The sequence below is a fragment of the Rutilus rutilus genome, assembly GCF_951802725.1.
Source record: "Rutilus rutilus genome assembly, chromosome: 21".
NCBI lineage: Eukaryota > Metazoa > Chordata > Actinopteri > Cypriniformes > Leuciscidae > Rutilus > Rutilus rutilus.
Genome location: NC_140226.1, coordinates 21,904,983 through 21,924,019, shown reverse-complemented (window position 1 = coordinate 21,924,019; position 19,037 = coordinate 21,904,983). Strand labels below are relative to the sequence as shown.

Sequence of the window (19,037 nt, the reverse complement as noted above, 5' to 3'; positions counted from 1 at the left end):
TTTCGCAATTCTGACTAAGAACTAATTGCATGTGTTTTAATGGAAGCTTATTTAGCTACGCCACAGAATAAAAAACTAACTAAATAAAAAACGACTTTTTATCTCGCAATTCTGACTTTTCCCCCCTCAGAATTGCATGATATAGCCTAAACTAACAATTCTGAGGGAAAAAGCAATTAGCCTACACTTTTATATTGTTGTAATGCCTATTCTGTTGCGGAAACAAGCTTCCATAAAAACACATGCTGGTAGTTCTTTCATTAGAACTAATTGCGCAGTGGGAGCTTAAATAAGAGCAGCCTATCCACTTAAAGTTAATTTAGATATTTTCACTTTTAAAATGTTCGTGTCTTCCTGATAGCCTAAGTTCTGTAATTCCAGGATGCATGTTTTAGACTGAGACAAACGAACTATAGCCTATTCATTCCATTTTTCAGGATAAGTCGTTGCGTAGCCTATACGACTTATCCTGATATGGATCTAAGATGGAACGAAAATAATACAAATTTGTCAGGATAGACGGCTGAAATGTGTAGGCCTACTTATGGGGCCTGTGAATTGTATAAATAAATTTATAGTCAAGAACTTAATTGTTAAAAAATGATTGTAGGTAATTATTTGAAACAATTATTTTATATAGCCTATTTTACTCTCCATTTTGATTTACAGTTCTTCTACATTGTCTAAATTTCTAGATTAAAATTTCAAATATTCTTCCCTGGTTTCACAGACTTAGTCCCAGACTAAAATGCACGTTGGAGCTGTTTTAACTGAACTTGTATTGATGACACAATATGTTAGTGCCATTGTTTTGTCTCAAGATGCACATCAGTAATGTTTTTATAAACAAATGCGTTTATAAAAGCTACTTAAATGTCCTAATTGAACTAATGCCTCTCTATCAAACCGGCCCTCTCTATGTTCTAATAGCCTATTCACATAGGCCTATAAATACTCTTTTAACAAATCGTAGCCTATCATACTCTGTAACAGGAATAAGACCTTTACGCATACCACTGTTGTGAGGAACGGGCACTACAACCTAAAGCACATATTTATTAAAGTAGCCTATGTAAATATCAAAAGAAGATTTCCCCATCACGGACATACACAACCTCCTCCTCCCCGCCGTGTAGCGGCGCTGTCCTGCCGTGGATGAATGTGCGGCGGCCGCTCGGCCATGTTAAAGTGTGGAGGAACTGCAGCCCGCCATTGTGTGTCTGATCTGCAGCTGTAGCGAGAGAGAGAGAGAGCGAGCGAGAGAGACGGGCGCAAAGACTCTAAAAACACACGCATTTCCCGTTGACTTTAACCCGCAAACAAACGCGCAGTATAACACACAGGCTCCGGGGAGAGAGAAATGTCAGCCAGCAGCCTTCTGGAGCAGGTAAACAGAGGCACTTTGTGAACATTGAGCAGAAGTGGCGTCGAGGCGGGTTTTTTTCTCTCTCGCAGCGCGAGTTCAGGCCTGAGCTTCATATAAACCTTCATTTATTCTCCCTCTTTCCTCTCAAAACTCACTCCTTCATGAATCACCTGGACCCAATCCAGAGACCGAAAGGCCAAGCAAACAAAGGTAGGTGAAGTGCTGGCATTCCGTTTTTGCGCTGTAAAAAGAGTCTCGTGTTGGTGCTGCTGTTAGCAGGCCGTGTGTTCATACCAACTCCGCTATTAAATCAAGCGGCTAAACCTGCTTAAAACAATCGCACGTGGGATTAGAAGAGAAGTAGGTCTTATAGTAGAGGATCTGGTTGGTTTTAGTCTCACGGAACTGACAAGAGCTTGTGTTTAGAGCCCACGCTAGTTAGCCGCCTAGCACAGGCGAATAGTGAGTGAGGCCGAGTGCAGCTGAACGCGTGACACACACTCAAGCACCTGAACTCCCACATACACTCAGCTTGAACACAGTTTTTAGGTGTTTACTTCAAATGTGGTGGTGTAAGTGTCCCACATACTCTTAGATCAGCATCTGACAGTGGCTAAGTGGCGGGGGTTTAAACATGCTGGCGGGAGGAACCTGTTAAGGGGATTTTCAGCACCACACGAAGTGTATCAACCTTTCACAATCCAGTTAACTTACGTGTTGAATTAGAGCACATGACCACGTGGATATGATGTGAGAGCTTTTAATCTTTTATTTTAGTCCATTTTCAATGTAAAAAAAGTACTGAGGATGTTTTGCATACAGTATTAGAAAAAAAAGTATACTCTGCCAACAGACACATTGACAAAAGATGAGGAAATACCTAAACATAGCCAGAATGATCTTAATAAAGTACATGCTATATACTGAAGTTAAATGCTCTAGACATAAAGTAAAGTGCTATACATTTTCAGCAAGATATAAATGACAATTAAGACTACTACACTGTTGAATGCACCGATATGAATACTATTTTGGCTGACACCGATAACCAATATATTGACCGGTAGGTCTAAATCCAAATTTTTATATAATTTGAGAACCTGATTACAAAAACAAGTCTCACCATTAAAAGCCATGTCCCAAGCACACAATTATAATGTTATCATTATAATTTTATGTAGCCTATATGACACTTGCGCTGCACATGTTGCACTTAACTGTTTTTTCCTTTTTGAAGTGATTCCAATCATATTTCAAGCAATTAAAAAAACATCATGGCGAACAGTGCGTATCTGAAGAGTCTCAGCTGAAGGAAATTATACCTTATTTATCTGCTTTAATATATTGGGAACATTTTCTTATCGGGATGATAACAATAAAATTAAAAACGAACACACATCGCTAATACCGATATGGTGGCTGATATATCATGCATCCCTAACTGTTATACAGACATAATAAACTAGTATTAAGATTAGATCGCTGGCCGGTTTCTGATGTTGAAATATCAATTTGGCCCTGATGAATAATCACCTGCATTTGATCTTTCTGACAGTATAGTAAAATGAAGTTTTCTGATATTTGCATTTGATGAGGATCTGTCTTTGATTTGTGTCTCTGACTGTAAAGAGATATTGTCAGATTGTCCTTTTTGTTAAAAATGAGGTAATACTTTTTTATTCTAGCTATTTCTTTTGAGTTTGACAGTTGGTGTGATGAATCCACATGTTGAGTTCAGCAGCAGATGCATCGATCTGGTGGTGCATTCAACTTTTATACATTAACGCCACCTCAAAGTTGTAATTGAGTGGGCATAATAAGAGTTGGGCAGGGGGCATCAGTGAGAAAACCTAGACAATGGATGTAGCTGATGGTAAATCTGCTGAAATGTTTTATTTTTGTGCATTTAGAATAAAACTAGCTAAGTTCCCTGTACAAAATTATTGTACATTACTTTAGTATATATATATATATATATATATATATATATATATATATATATATATATATATATAAATTCAGTTTATAGCACATTTAAAAATTGAATATAAACAAAAATGCAAAACCACACCTGATGTGCATTGTATTCATCATTTTGTACAAGTAATGTTAGAAAGGCTTGCTTTTTTTGTGGAAAAGGTACTTTGTCATTTCGCTCTGACCAAAGTGATTTGAACGCACCTGATTTTGTAATTGACTTCACAGCTTGTAAATACAAACTGTATTTACTGTATTAATTTTGTTCCTTGGGAAGCACACAAGTTCCAAGATAGAATCTCCTTCCTCTCCTTGTTTTGGCTTATACTTGTGTCCTTTTCATTAGGCTGCTGTAAAAAAAGAAAAATTGTGGATGCTCTAACTTTCTGTATCTTTTGCTTTCCAGTGCAAAACGGAGCTGTTACCCAAAAGGATACTTTGAACGATGATGAGTTCGAGCCTTACCTGAACGCTCAGCCCAGACAGGTAGGTCTTGTTTCAGAGCTAAACAAAAGAACCCATAGTGACAAAGAGCAGGGCTATTGTTTTTGCTGCCTATTCTCTTGAGGAATCGTTATGGCCTGTAATTGCATCCTGGTCTCTATGCTTTGTTTTTTTTATTGGGGTGTCACCATGGCACTCTACACTACGGCCAAAGACTGTACGAGTGTTGGTTAAAGAGGTGTGTTGACAAGTCATACATCATATTATTTACATAGGCAGATATTTAGTTTGCAGCCTAAATCTTAGTGCACATTGACGAGTCATAGGAAATTGTGCAAAATGCAGTACAGCTGTTTACCATGAAGTGATGAAAGGTGATTAAGGAATGAAATAATTATCAAGTATTATGTTAGTTCCTGTCTAGAGGTTCCAGACATTCTATAATAGAATTACTTTCAAATGAAAAATTCCCCAATTTATCAATCCTTGCACTAATGTATGCTGAAATAGTGGGTTTTCTGGCAATGGATGTCTCCTCAGAAAAATGGGACACAAATGAATAAAGGGTCTAGTATTCTCTGTCAAAGGAATGCTGGGATCTTTTGTAGGGAATCTGTGCCACTGTTGCTCTAACAAAGCTGATTGCTAGTGTTGAAAATATGAGCAGGCTGTGTGCCTGGAGGGGGTCTCGGTCCTTGACCAGTCCTAAATGATATTCTCAAAGCTCAACATTTTCAGGAAGATGTTTTAGTACAGATGTTAGTACAGTTTTATGTTATGGTTAGCAGAGTTCAACGATAAAGATGGCCTGATGACCCAAGGGCCCTTTTTTTTTTTTATCATTCACATGCATTTTTATAGCAAAGCTAAACTCTTATTCTTTTTTCTTTTTTTTTTTTGTCAGCTAGGTACATTTTATGTAGTTGTGTACCAGATTATTTTTTGTTGATATTGCAAGAATTAAATGATAGTAGTGTATATGCAAATCAATTTGGGGATGTAAGAATAAAAAAAAAATTGAAAAGTTTCTTGTGCTTGCTAAGTCTGCATTTATGATTTAAAAATACAGTAAAAACGTTAAAATTGTGAAATATGACAATTAAAAACTTTATTTTATCATACTTGTTTGTATTTTCAAACTGTGCATCTGATGTTGATCAATATGAAGCTCATATATTTTCCTTGTTTTACAGAGCAATGCCTATACGGCCATGTCCGACTCCTACATGCCAAGTTACTACAGCCCCTCAATAGGCTTCACCTATTCTCTGAATGAAGCGGCATGGTCTACAGGCGGTGATCCCCCGATGCCTTACCTGGCCTCTTATGGACAGCTTAGCAATGGGGAGCACCACTTTCTCCCAGATGCCATGTTTGGCCAGTCTGGGGCACTGGGGAGCAACCCTTTCCTGGGACAGCATGGCTTCAACTTCTTCCCCAGTGGGATTGACTTCCCTGCCTGGGGGAACAGCAGCTCTCAGGGACAGTCCACACAGAGCTCAGGTTACAGCAGCAGTTACGCCTATGCTCCTAGTACACTAGGAGGCGCAATGATCGACGGACAGTCTCCCTTTGCAGCGAACGAGCCGCTCAACAAGGCTGTGGGAATGAATAGCTTGGATCAGGGCATGGCGGGGCTTAAAATTGGGGCTGGGGACATGGCACCCAAAGTTGTTGGTTCTGGACTTCCTGGAGGGCCACTGAGTCAGGTGTCTGCAGCTCCTACCATGCCACCCGCCTCCATGGCTCCTGCAAAAGCTGCATCTTGGGCGGACATTGCCAGCAAGCCTGCCAAACCACAGCCTAAGCTGAAAACCAAGGGGGGACTTGGCGGGACAAATCTGCCGCCACCTCCAATCAAACATAACATGGATATTGGGACTTGGGACAACAAGGGGACTATGCCTAAACCAGCAGCCCCACAACAGACTTCCCTGCCCACTAATGGACAGCCGCCCAATCAATCGTCTCCTCAACCGGGTGCTACTGCTGGCGGGGTGCCGCAGCTGCCCCTCAGCAATGGACAGCTAGGGCCTCCTACTGGTCAACTCGGTCAGCACCCTCTTCCTCCAGGTGGCCAGCCGGGTGCTGTCCCACCTCCACTATCCCAGGGCCCTCCCGCTCCCCAACCCTCCCAGCCAGCCCGCTGGGTGCCTCCACGTAACCGTGCTAACGGCTTTGGGGACCCAGCAGGCGGACCTGGCCAATCCCCTCCAAATTCAGGAATGGGTGGCGTTGCTGTGCCAGCAGAGCCCCACCCAGTTCTGGAGAAACTGCGCATGGTGAACAACTACAATCCCAAGGACTTTGACTGGAACCCTAAGCACGGTCGTGTCTTCATCATCAAGAGCTACTCTGAGGACGACATCCATCGCTCCATTAAGTACAATATCTGGTGCAGCACAGAACACGGGAATAAGCGCCTGGATGCTGCGTACCGTTCGCTGGCCAACAAAGGGCCTCTCTACCTGCTCTTCAGCGTGAACGGCAGCGGGCACTTCTGTGGCGTGGCTGAGATGCGATCGCCCGTGGACTACAACACTTGTGCAGGTGTGTGGTCGCAGGACAAGTGGAAGGGCCGTTTCGATGTGCGTTGGATCTTTGTGAAGGACGTTCCCAACAGTCAACTGAGGCACATTCGTCTGGAAAACAATGAGAATAAGCCGGTGACCAACTCCCGTGACACACAGGAGGTTCCGCTGGACAAGGCGCGTCAAGTGTTGAAGATCATCGCAAGTTACAAGCACACCACCTCCATTTTTGACGACTTCTCACACTACGAGAAACGTCAGGAAGAGGAGGAAAGTGTGAAAAAGGTAACCTGCCATGGCCTTGCTCCATCAGGAATATAAAGCTGATTATTATTATTTTTTTTACAGTTCTTCACAAAGTTCTTTTGCTGATGTCGATTTCAAAATGTTACATGTCAATTTTGTCCTTTTGATATTTTCCATCTAAAATCATACCTTTATGCTCTTAGAAATGGAGTTTGTTTCTTTTATCCAATTCAGAAGAAGATTAAGATGGTTTCCTCTGTCACATACCCATTTACAACACTTTTAATGTCTTGAAAATGCAACCTCAAATGTGGCATGTTGCTACAGGTAATTGAAATGCAGATTTGTGGTTTGATGCACAAATAACTAAACAACAAAGAGCTAGATTATAAGTAGAGGTCGACTTCATCGGTTTTGCCGATATATTGGTACCAATAGTTGATTGGTGGAGCTATCGTTATCGGCAAAAATCCACACCGATATTTAATTTTTTTCCGGGTTGCGTCCGTTGCTGGAACGGCTGAGAAGAGTTTGCGGTCATTACACAGTACGAGAGCACTGAGAAGAGACTGCTGGCATTATACAGAGCGAGAGTGGCCTCTAGAGGCAAAATAAAAATGATCACTGGCTGAGTTGTTTACGTTAAAGCGGGGCTCAGTAGTTTCGGGATTTCTTCGCTGTATTCTCGCTTTTTGCTCGCAGGTTTCTCTCTAGAGCTCCCCCCACAGCTTCGGAATAGATATTTAACAACACTGTTGTAAAAACTCGTTGGCGATTCTCAGACACCAGAGGCTAGTAGATCAACGACATCAAAGCAGATGGGACATTCTTTAAAACGTCGTCTTCATTCGGGTTCGAACAGCGTGAGGGAGCGCAATAATGACAGCATTTTAGAAGATTTCTTTTGGCCGTAAAGCAATTGTTTACATCGCGAGACCTGATATCACGTGATACTTCCTGACGCGGCGGCCGGCGACCCGCCGGCTCAAAGTTGCAAGTGCGGGTTTTCCGCTCACGGGCACCAGGGGGGTGCAAAACGACCACCATTCAACCCGAAATAAGTAATATAACCATTCCAATGACTCCGAAGCTGTTCAGTTAAGGTAAAAAAGTTACTTAGTTCACCTTTAACATGTGAGGCTGCTCAGAGAGCACATGCTTCACGGAGAGCGCTGACACTTCAGATGCGCATTTAAAACATCGACTTCGAAACGGTATGAATACAGAACACTACAGTCCATATTGCCATATTATAAAGTAATTCATTTGTTGACTAATGTTGCATTAGCAGAGAAAGAACATGTTTGCCGTCGAGGCTGATAGGACTAACATTAGTAGTGGCTACCTCAAGCGATTAAAGCAATGTGACAAAAACACGCAAACCTGACCCAAATGTTTTATGTTGCAATTGTTACCATCTGTTTGCATTAATTTATATCCAGCTGGTCACTTATATGCATTCATTAGCTGCCGACAGAAACATAAACAAATCAGAAACGCGTTAGATTTCAGTTCTTTTTGTATCGCTACAATACATATTGTTATTTTGATTAGATCATCAAGTGTTCTAAAATAGAAGCAAATAAAGTGAGAGACTATACATTTAATATAGGCCTACATTTATGTAATTTTAATGCTCTGGCCTTTTTAGATATTTAAAGATGGTCATCTTTAAGCATGACTCTTTGGATTTATATGGAATGGTAACACTTTACAATCAGATTGCATTTTTAGCATTAACTTAGGTTAATAAATGTTTAAGTATTATTCATTGTTAGTTTGTTCATTTCAAAACAGTTTTTATTTTTATTTTCTGTTATTACCTTAATGTACTATGAACTAACATGAATGATCAAGGTACAATTGTATTGCTCAAATATTAATACATGCAGTAAAAAAATTATATTGCATAATGCATATAGGCTAGTTCATGAAAGCTAGCTAATACACCCTTGTTAACAAATGGGACTTGCAAAGTGTTACCAATGAAATTTACATGTTTCTAGGTTATAGCTAAAGAAACACATATTTGACCTGTAAATATATTAATGTTTAAATGATATTTATGTAGAACTTCTCATTTTAATATTCATATTTATATTTTTTTCATTTAGCACATTTCAGTTCAGCACTGTTTTACTTGTTACGTTTGTTTTTTAATCCAGTTTCCATTTAAAAAATATCGATTGAATAATCTGTTATCGGCATGTACGTTCAAACCTAGTTATCGGTATCAGTAAAATCCACTATCGGACGACCTCTAATTATAAGTATACATAAAACAATTGTTTCCCTCCCATCATTTGTAGTCAGTAAAAGGGAACAAGCTCACTGTTTGCGATACGCAAAATATTAGAAAAAAAAAAAAAAAAAATTATATATATATATATATATATATATATATATATATATATAAATATATATATATATATAAATATATATATATATATATAAAAGATAAATATTGGGTGTTCATATGAATGTATCTCTAAAGAGAACTGACTGTCCAGAAAAGTCTTGATAGCATTTTCTTTTCCTCTTGCCTCCCATAATGCCTGTTTATAAGCGGTAACCAAGGAAATGCTATATTGCTACTGGTATGTAAGCACCACCTACTGTTTGAAAGTGAATTTGCATTTACAGTCTGTCTGCTGTTTTTGTTTTGTGAAGTTGTCTTATGTAGCATTATTTAACAGATCTAAAGTCAGACCTTTCTAGTTTTGAAATTTAAAGGTCAGTTTGGACTGTAATAGAGCAAATAAAAAACGAACAAATTTGCTTAATGAAAATCAGCCTAGCCTATTTGCTTGTAAAAAAGAAAGAAATGATCTATGCATCACTGTCATTCCAAACCTGGATGAATTTCTGCTCAACAGTTTTGTCCGTGCAATCAAAGGTTGAGGTTCAATCATTGTATGGACATAGTTTAAATATTCTGTTTTGCAGAAGATAGTCATGCAGGTTTGAAATTAATTTTGGGGTGAACTGTCTCTTTGAACTCATGCTGTGGAGCTCATGCAGTTTACATCTTTAGAATGAAATCTTTTATTTTTTTATATATTTTTTTTAATCTAAATTTTTCTCTCAGCTGAGTTTCTTGTTAGTGGGACAACGTTTACCAGATTGAATCCCTATAACCCCTTTTGTTTGACCAGAATGTTAGTATGTCAGATGACAAACTTTTGGTTAAGCCCACCTTAAAAACTCCCAACCACAGGTAGCACATCTCTTGCAATTACTGTGCATCACTGCAAGAGAACAAAGTACTTGACAAACTTTTTTTTTTTTTTTTTTTTGCCACCCGTTTTTTTTTTTTTTTTTTTTTTAAACCGTGTGAGACCATGTTTAAAATGGTACATGAAGACTAACGTAATATATGGGTGTGATCACTTTTATTCTGTGTTTTATTGAATAATTCATTGATTTATGCTTTTACTTTGCTGTGTCTGTGTTTAATATAGTATATTTTTGGCTTGGTGTTAGTTTATTGTGGTGACCACTGACCAGCATTTATAGAGTTACCTGACAGCTCGTAATTGTTAAAACAAATATAAGCCCAGATATCCATTGTTCTCTTTCATATGATGTTTACACTTATGCTTTTTCTGCCACGTGTGTGTGTGTGTGTGTGGTGCTGTTGCATCAGGTCATTTTTAGAGAATTCATTTCTTTACCGAGGTTATATGCATGACATGAATTATGGCTCAAAGATCCAGAATAGAGTTCTTATTACAGTTCTTTTTGTATTGGTGGGCTGACATCACCAGTTTAGCTCACTGAATGTTGGTAGCAGTGCGGTTATTCTGTTTGAATAAGATGTAATTGCTTTGTGAAGTATTGCTTACTGAAATAATACATTATAAAGATAACACCCTCAAGTGAAATATTATGTGCAATTACATCTTTCTTTACTTTTGTCTTTTTTTTTTTTTTTCAAGAGATGCTAGCATTGTGGTTCCCCCTCACCTCCTTACAATAGATAGACTTGTTTGACACTGGCTTAGAAAGTAGAATTTTCATTGTCATTTTTAGTGTATAATGACTATCAGAATAAACCCGATGTATACTACTTTTTTTTTCTAGCGTACGCTAGCTTATGTATACAGTCAAACGAGTAGCCTTTCAAAGTATAGCCTACTCCATTTAATTAGCATGAGGGGGGTCTAAAGTTGTGACTATCATAACCCTCTCACACAAACTCTTGTTAATGCAGGCACCTGTTGTTGTGGCAATCTCCAGTATTTTGTTGTAGTTCTGTCTCTTAGTTTCGTCTTCTACTGTGAAACAATGACCCAGTTAAGTGTTGCCACCTTGTGGAACAACTGATTAATGCAAAATAAATTAAATGCGAAGTTGCAACCTGCACACGCGCGTACAAAGTACTATTTTCCAGACTCTCGCATACACGTAAAAAACGAAGTATGCTTTGGGCTTAAAAGAGCACAATTTCAGCGTTTGTCCTTCTGCACTCATCACTCTCCAGTAGAGCGGCACAAGCAGTCGTTAAAAGATTGCAATCTCTATTCAAATACTCTTAAGCTGCTATTTAAAATGTTTCATTTGAAAAAATTTAATCGGTTTGAATAAATGATTCAATGACGCACTCATTAATTTCATTAATGGATGATATAATAACTTTCATTAATGGATGAATCAGTGTATTTAAACAAATCTTTTGAATGAATGATTCAGTGACAAATTTGTCACTTGTTGCTACTTAGTGGCGTAACAATGTAATGATATGATTATTTAAAGTGCCACGTTACTTTCAAAAAGGTGATTGCTCCATTTTTATTGCTACCGTAGACATCAGTGTTTATAAATTAACTAAACTTTTATCCCAGTTCTTCTGTGATAATTTTAATATTTGTAACAGAAGTAATGATACAGTGTGTTTGAAAAGACAAGAGCAGTTTCATACCTATACAACTGCTTTCTCTGGGTGAGTGGCAGAGCAAACGCAGATTTGGATGTTTCTGTGTGATTTAATAGTTGTCATGAAGGAATGAGATTGCGTGGGTGTTTGAATTGAGATCGCGGTCTTTTAACGATTAATCGTTCAACTATTTTGAAAGTAAAATGCCGCTTCAAGTAACTATTGCATCAATTACATATTTACACCACCAGGTGGTGACAAGTGACTTAAATGTCTCTCATTGAATCATTCATTATTTCAAGAGATTTATTTTTATTAATTTTGTAAATTCTTGTCCAGTGATGAGAAACTGGACATTTAAATAGTTTGGTCCAAAATGGTTGATATATTAAGGAATGGTCATTGTCAAATTAATCAGTATTAGGCCTGGTGTACAAATATTGTTGTTCTCTGTAATTTGCATTTGAATGGTGTTATTTGGCATTACAAAAGGATTTGACTAAACTTTATTTCTCTCTCTTGGGCAGGTGGAGGTTCAGGGGAGTGACCCGTACTCCAGTAACTCCAGTCGGAGCCACTACAGAATGCAGGTGATGCATCTTGCAGATTCGCCACTCATTCACACTGTCCTCTATCTGTCAGCATGCTTGTAAATTAGAGTTTATGTGAGCTTGTAAGTAATAGATTTAATCTGTTAGTTTTGGCAGCAGGCCCTGCCATTAGACATGTTTGTCAACTTGAATGTGCTTAAACTAGTCTTTTTGGGCTTGTCAGTTTGTACTTGCCAGTTTGTTAGTAAAAATATGCTCTGACAACATTGTTAAATGGTATCATAACGTTGTTATGTGAATATAATATACATGCATATTAAATTTAGGGTCAGATTTTTATTTTATTTTAGATAAATGCTGTTCTTTTAAAATTTCTATTCAAAGAATCCTAAAATTATCACTTTCCACAAAAAATATTAAGTAATGCAGCTATTGTCAACATTGATGATGATGATGATGATGATGATGACGATAATAATAATAATAATAATGATAATAATAATAATAAAAAATTTGTGGCAATAGCCAACAATACATTGTATGGGTCAAAATGAAAGATTTTTCTTTTATGCCATAGGCATAAAAATTATTAGGATATTAAGTAAAGATAATGTTCCATGAAGATATTTTGTAAATTTCCTACCATTTTAAAATAAATGTTTTTTATATATATATATATATATATATATGCATTTATTTTTGTGAGTGAATGCAGCACAATCGCGAACATGAATGGAGAACTTTAAAGGCGATTTTTCTCAATGCTTCGATTTGTAAAAAATAATAATAATTTGCACCCTCAGATTCCAGATTTTCAAATAGTTGTATCTCAGCCAAATATTGTCATCCTAACAAACCATACATCAATGGAAAGCTTATTTATTCAGCTTTGAGATTTATACATCTCAATTTAAAAACATGTACCCATGTGACTGGTTTTGTGGTCCAGGGTCACACATTAGAATGATTTCTGAAGGATCCTGGGACACTGAAGACTGGAGTAATGATGTTGAAAATCCAGCTTTGCCAGCACATGAATTACTTTTTAAAATAGTTTTTTTTTTTTTTTTTTTTACAGTATTTTTGATTAAATAAATGCAGCATTGATGAGCATAAAACATAAAACAGCATTCAAAACATTTTAAAAAATTACCGATCCCAAACTTTTCTAGTGTACTTTAAATTATAAATTTTACTTGCATATCTATTTTTAGACTTTTTGATGTCATTTTTCTAATAGTAGGGCTGTTTTAATTAAAAATATTGATTTCTCGATGTTAATTAATTCACATTTTGAAGAACTAATATTGATTCTTGAATCCCTAGAATCAATCTTTTAGTCTATCCTATTTTCAGTTGATGAATGAATAAAGCTTTGTAGCGTACCTACCATCCAACAGTCGCAATGAGTTTTGAGCTTTGTTACTTCTGATATGAAACTGTCTCAGCTTTTTAAAATCTTTTAAAGTCCCCCTTGTAGTCAATTTGATCCCTTAAAACTCATCTTTGATCACCAAAATTACGCATTTAAAAGTTTTTTCCTGAAAAAAAAAAAAAAATCTTCATGCCTTAAAATAGCTTGAATGTAACTACACCTTTGCCTCATTTAGTAAACGTGGTTCTATGAATATGCAAGTTAGCCCCGCCCCCACTCACACAGCTCGGAGATGCACTCTAGAGCCCTGCACGGGCCTCAAATCTAGGCCCGAGCCCGGCCCTGGCCCGAGATGCTCAGGCCCTAGCCCGGCCCGTGTCCGACAGCTCATCAGAATTATCAGCCCGAGTCCGACCCGAGCCCGTTTTTTTTTTTTTGTTTGTTTGTTTTTAGGGCAGCCTGCCCTATTTGCAGCCATTAAAATATGTCCGTTTTGTTAGTTATGTTTCTTTTCTTTTCATTTCTTTAGTTAATTTAGACAAATGTTTGGAGCATTTAAAAAATATATTAAAAAAAATTACCAAGCAAGCCTGAGCCAACAGCGAGTAAAACATGTTTGATCAATTTAGCCTCTCAAATCAACGCTAATACTTTACTTGGCTACAATAAAATCCATAGATATAAAACACTTCAAGCATATCACACAGACAGTTAGTTTGATGTTTATTTATTAAACCACAGTGAGTACATTTTTTTTTTTTGAAATACTGAGGCAGGCTCAGGCTGCTCGCAACAGCGCTCGCAAACGAAATGAGCAATACCCAATCTAAACAAATTAAATAAAATAAATCAAAAACAAACTTGCAGGTTATCTTACCTCAAAAATGCACCACAGAACATGGCTATTCTTTTTTCCAGTAGTTTCCAACAGTTAAACGAAAATAAAGTCCAATCAAACGAAAAGTTAGAACAGTCTCTTACAGAGCATCATGGAGAAAAAGAATAGCATCCACAGTGGAAGATCTTAACCCAGTCCTCTCTTCTATCACTCTGCGATTTTTATCTTAAATATTCTCCATTATTTGCACATGAGGTGAATCGTTGGTTGCGCTGATGGGAAACCTTCTGTGTGTGTGCGTGCGTGAGACTGTCATGTCAATCATATGTCAGTGTAATTATAAGATTATGAAAGTTATGAGGTTATTAAATGTCTTTCTATGTTTGTTTTTCTATCGTCGACGTCAACTTCTCATATTTTAATTAATGTCTAAAAATATAAAAAGGATAACCCAAAAAAGGCCCAAGGCCCGGCCCGCATGTGAACTATAGCCGCTTTCCGACCGGAGGAACCTTTTCACAGTTCCTAGAGCTATTGGCTAAAGTACCCGGATGTCGGCGTGTTCGCACCGCAGGAACTAGGAACGATTTTAGTTCTAGGAACTCCATTTGTAGGAACTAATTTGGGTCCTACTTCAGAGTAGGGTCTAAACCAGCACTACAGGAACTACCCGTGACGTTAGTGTACGCTGATTGACCGAACGCACGCGGAACACCAGCATCCGCCATTTTTAAAACAGCTAGAATGTAAACACACAGATTATAGCCTATATATTTACTCCATAAACTAACTATACAAACATGGAAAACAGTGATAGATGGGTCTCTAAACCTTCATGCTGAAGAGAAAATCCAACGCAACTTTGAGGGGACCAAGTCAAACATGATTATGTTTATCTGCCCAGCTAGCAACACTGGACATCAACCACACGGCATAGGCTAATAACCTTTTTTCATATACTGTCTACTTTTATAACAGTTCTATCTAATAAGATATTAAACAAGTACTGTTAGACAGATCGCTAACTAATAAACACAGAGAATGCGAGCATTGTTTGCTCTGGCGTTCTCAGCGCCGCCAAAATAAAGGTCTGTCGCGCCGTCAAAATAAAAGTCGCCGTGGTTGCGTCATGCCCTTACCCCTCCTACCAGTTCCTATGGCCACTTGGCCAGTGCGAACGCAAACAGCGAAACCGAGTTTGGGGGAGAGTAGTTCCTAGAACTGTTTAGAAGTGGACAGTTCCTAGAACTAAGTTCCTAGAACTACTTGGTCGGAAAGCGGCTTATGACGTGAAAATTGGCCCGAAGCCCAGCCCTAGGGGCGTAAAAAAAGTCAGGGCCCGTCGGGCTCTGGCTGAAATGCAGGGCTTTAATGCACTCCTTGACGATCACATGTTGACGTGATTGGTTACAGGGTAGTTTGTGACGTCAGAAACACCAGCGATTTCAAACCGCTTTTGTTTTTTTTGTGTTTTTTTTTTTTTTTTTTGGTTCATTGTAGCTTTAAAGAGAAAATACTAAGCAATGGTGTTTTGACTTATGAATTTGCACATGGTTTTTCTTAAAGCATATTAAAAACACCACAGACATATTAACATTAAAAGCTTGATTTTCACCACAGGGGGACTTTCACTGTTACAAAATTAAAAAAAGATTACCATTTTGGTTTGTGGCTTGACAAACCGCTGTAGTGCCTCAGTTCAAGCAAAAAGTGCACATGAACGGATAATCTCTTCCACTTTACTATTAGTTACAGCATTAAATAAACATCAGAAGGTATGTTGAAAGAGTACAATTTACCGATATCCGCATCATGTCGCGTGTAATTGCTCAGTGTTTCAACCATGGAAAGGCATCAATAAAGCTGCTTGTAAACAATGTCAGGTAATTTTATTTACCTCAGAAAGCCATCCAATGTCTATAAACTCTATAGTGAGCTAGAAAAATGAACTCTCAGAGCATTTTGTTCAATATATGCACTATATTGCTTATTGTATTTTTGCCTAACCTGTTCTTCAGTATTAAATGTTTGAATAAATCGGTCATCTTTTTATAAATGTTTATATATATATTTTTTTTTTTTAAATGAGTATAATTATATTAACTTTATTATTATAAAAATTTCCTTGTGTGTAATTTAAAGCATTGAGGGTTTTTTTTTTTTTTTGGAGGAAATATGCCATGTACTGTACCTGATAGGCCCCATTTAATCTATATCGAATTGAATAGCAAGCTTGAGAATCAAAATTGTATTGTGACATTTGTCAATGCCCAGCCCTATAAGAGTTCAAATGTAATCTTTATAGAATTTGCTGTCAGTGACCTCTTAGCATCCATTGTTCATAGTTGTTTATTCTCTCTTCCAGGATCGTCAAGGACGTGTGAAGTAACAGACACCGCTTTGGGCAAAAGACTGACAGGCCCTATTTTCTCTCCCCAATCTTACAACCAGATATTTTCAGAAATTATTTTGGGGAAGATTTAACCAAGGATTCAAAAAGAGGAAAAAAAGAAACTCAATGAAGACTCTGATTTCTGTTGACCTAAAAGACTTACTTTGAACTTGTAGTAAAAGAAAATGACACGATTATTCATAGGACTACAACTTAATTCTATAGGATTCTAATAGTGAACCCAGTACTTCCCACTTTTTTTGGTCCCATTTTTGTTCTGCTGCCTCTTTTCTCCCCAAAAAATGTTTTCATTGTTTTTACAGTCCAAGCACATGGCTTTGCTCCTCTCTTACAATCTTGAGGGTTTTCTTTTTCTTCTTTTTTTTTTAAACAAACGGAGTTCTAGTGTTCTATTATGTCATTTCTCTGTTAACTCCTTCTCGTTATCGGAGCTGAAACCATCCAATCAGGACGTGCAATGATCGTCGCCTTCTCAGTGGATGTTCCATTGTTGGTTAATTGGCCACTAGTCCAGTACAAGTCTCATTACCTTCTGAGAAAAAAAAAAAAAGTTTACCAAGATTATAAAATGGAAAAGTGTAATTAAAAAAAAAGTCTATGAATGTTCAGGAATGTCCTGTTTTTTTGTTTGTTTTTTTTGTAATAGAGGGTGTTTGGCAGGGGACGGTAAATGGACTAGCCAATTTGTTGAGTTAAGGCTTTTGCTCATTGGATCAGTTTTATAGTGTACAAAAGGGGGCCGTGTTTGAGAGTTGTCACCTTATTTTCCATTTACTCCTTTTCTTCTGCAAGTTAAAGAGAAATTTGTTGCTATGGGCTGCTCTCCTCCCATCTTTTTTTTTTTTTTTTTTTTTTTTTTTTTTTTGTTCTCGTCTTTCTCTTCAGTTTCTTAAGTCTGCATTGAGGTGGGCCTTGCACCCTCTCTTTCTCATAATCAGTTCATTAAAAAAAATAAATGTGGTATACTCGGCAGAACTTGTGTGTTGCATTTTCCCCTTGATTGACTAAATACATCATCATGCACTAACCTATGTCCCAAACAGCCTGGTCCGCCCTCCACCCAGCACCCATACTCCTCTCCTACACTAGCTGCCTGCGCACTTCACCCCTTCTTCTACTTTGTTCGTGTCAGTCGAACTGCTGGCATTTAGCAGTGTCAGAATAAAGATGCTGCACAAAACTTCAAGTGTGTTTACTTTCTGAAGAATTAAATCGATAGTATGATCATAATTTGGTGTAATGCTACCTTGTAATGGCACACTGTATCTATGGCCATCTGCTTAATTGTCACGTCACAGACACAATGTGTTTCTTTTCAGGAAGCAATGGCGAACCTTGAGTGTTTGCCACCTTAATAATGAATCAATAGTTGGGTTAAGTATTGTGGACATACTTTTCAACTTTACATTTAAATGAATTCACCAATAACTCCTTAACTTGGTGGTTGAGTCAGGTCTCAAAGAAGAAAATGCTTGATTTGCAATGAAAAAGCTTTGGAGATGAGGTTTCTCACAAGAGCTGAAATGTTTTTTGTTTTGTTTTTCGTTTTTTCTGTGGGTTGACCAGCTTTTCTCATGATCTCGATGTAATAAGAAATAGGCTAGGAATTTTTTTTTTTTTTTTTTTTTGGTACTAATTTTCATTATGTAATTACGAGAGTGATTGTATGGTTTTCTCTGCGATATTGCTGTACCTGTTTACTAGATAGACGCACATTCTTAATTGGCCTTTCGATGGCGCTGTTTACACGTCCAACCTGAACGTGGATGTTGTGCCTCGAGTGTGTAAACAAAGCTTGTATGTTTTAAATAATCGCTAAATTCTTGAATAATCATTTTCTGAAAATAGAGTACTCTAATTTAAGTTGCATGTCTGTAATGGGTTGCACTGGGTATCCTTTTATAGCGATAAAGATGATGGGATTTGTAGTAGTAGTCCATCTGTATCCTAAAATCACAGTAGGCAGACGGGTTAATCCTAAAATGGCGGCACCATGTAGAATTGAACATGCTTGTCCAACAGGGGGCGGTACAACTTCATTTTTCATGTGCATCCCTAAACTGGTCTGAACGAGCCGTTTGATTGAAGAATAAGAAGTCGCACTTATGACATTAATTGTTAATTTGATGTTTAAAAGAATGTATTTATTTTATTCCCTTAGTCTGTGACTAGATCTAGGCCTACTTTCAACAAAACATAACCTATATCACTTAACTCTTTAAAAGCATAGTTCGTTAAAAAATAAAAAATCTTATTGTTTTACCCTCATGTTCCAAACCTGTTTCACACTTCTTTTTTTCTTCTTCTGTGGAATATAAAAATTTGAGAAATATATTTGAAATTTGAGATTTTTGTCTATACAATGATGAATGTCAGGGGTAAACAAAACTAACATTCTTCAAAACATTTGTGTGTGTGTG

General features: G+C 37.5%; 1 protein-coding gene across 1 annotated transcript; it reads left to right on the top strand.

Moving 5' to 3' along the window:
* Positions 1-1,210: 1,210 nt before the first annotated feature.
* Positions 1,211-17,578, top strand: ythdf2 (YTH N6-methyladenosine RNA binding protein F2). Its single transcript, XM_084393778.1, has 6 exons — positions 1,211-1,387; positions 1,552-1,576; positions 3,750-3,829; positions 4,981-6,603; positions 11,968-12,030; positions 16,570-17,578. Exons 1-6 carry the CDS (start codon positions 1,361-1,363, stop codon positions 16,591-16,593), a joined length of 1,842 nt encoding a protein of 613 aa, XP_084249904.1. The 5' UTR covers positions 1,211-1,360; the 3' UTR covers positions 16,594-17,578.
* Positions 17,579-19,037: the final 1,459 nt, after the last annotated feature.

Coding starts and splice junctions, on each gene's coding strand:
- ythdf2 (XM_084393778.1), top strand. CDS start 1,361: ATGTCAGCCAGCAGCCTTCTGGAGCAG. Junction 1,388..1,551: donor CCAGCAGCCTTCTGGAGCAG/GTAAACAGAGGC, acceptor GACCCAATCCAG/AGACCGAAAGGCCAAGCAAA. Junction 1,577..3,749: donor GAAAGGCCAAGCAAACAAAG/GTAGGTGAAGTG, acceptor TTTGCTTTCCAG/TGCAAAACGGAGCTGTTACC.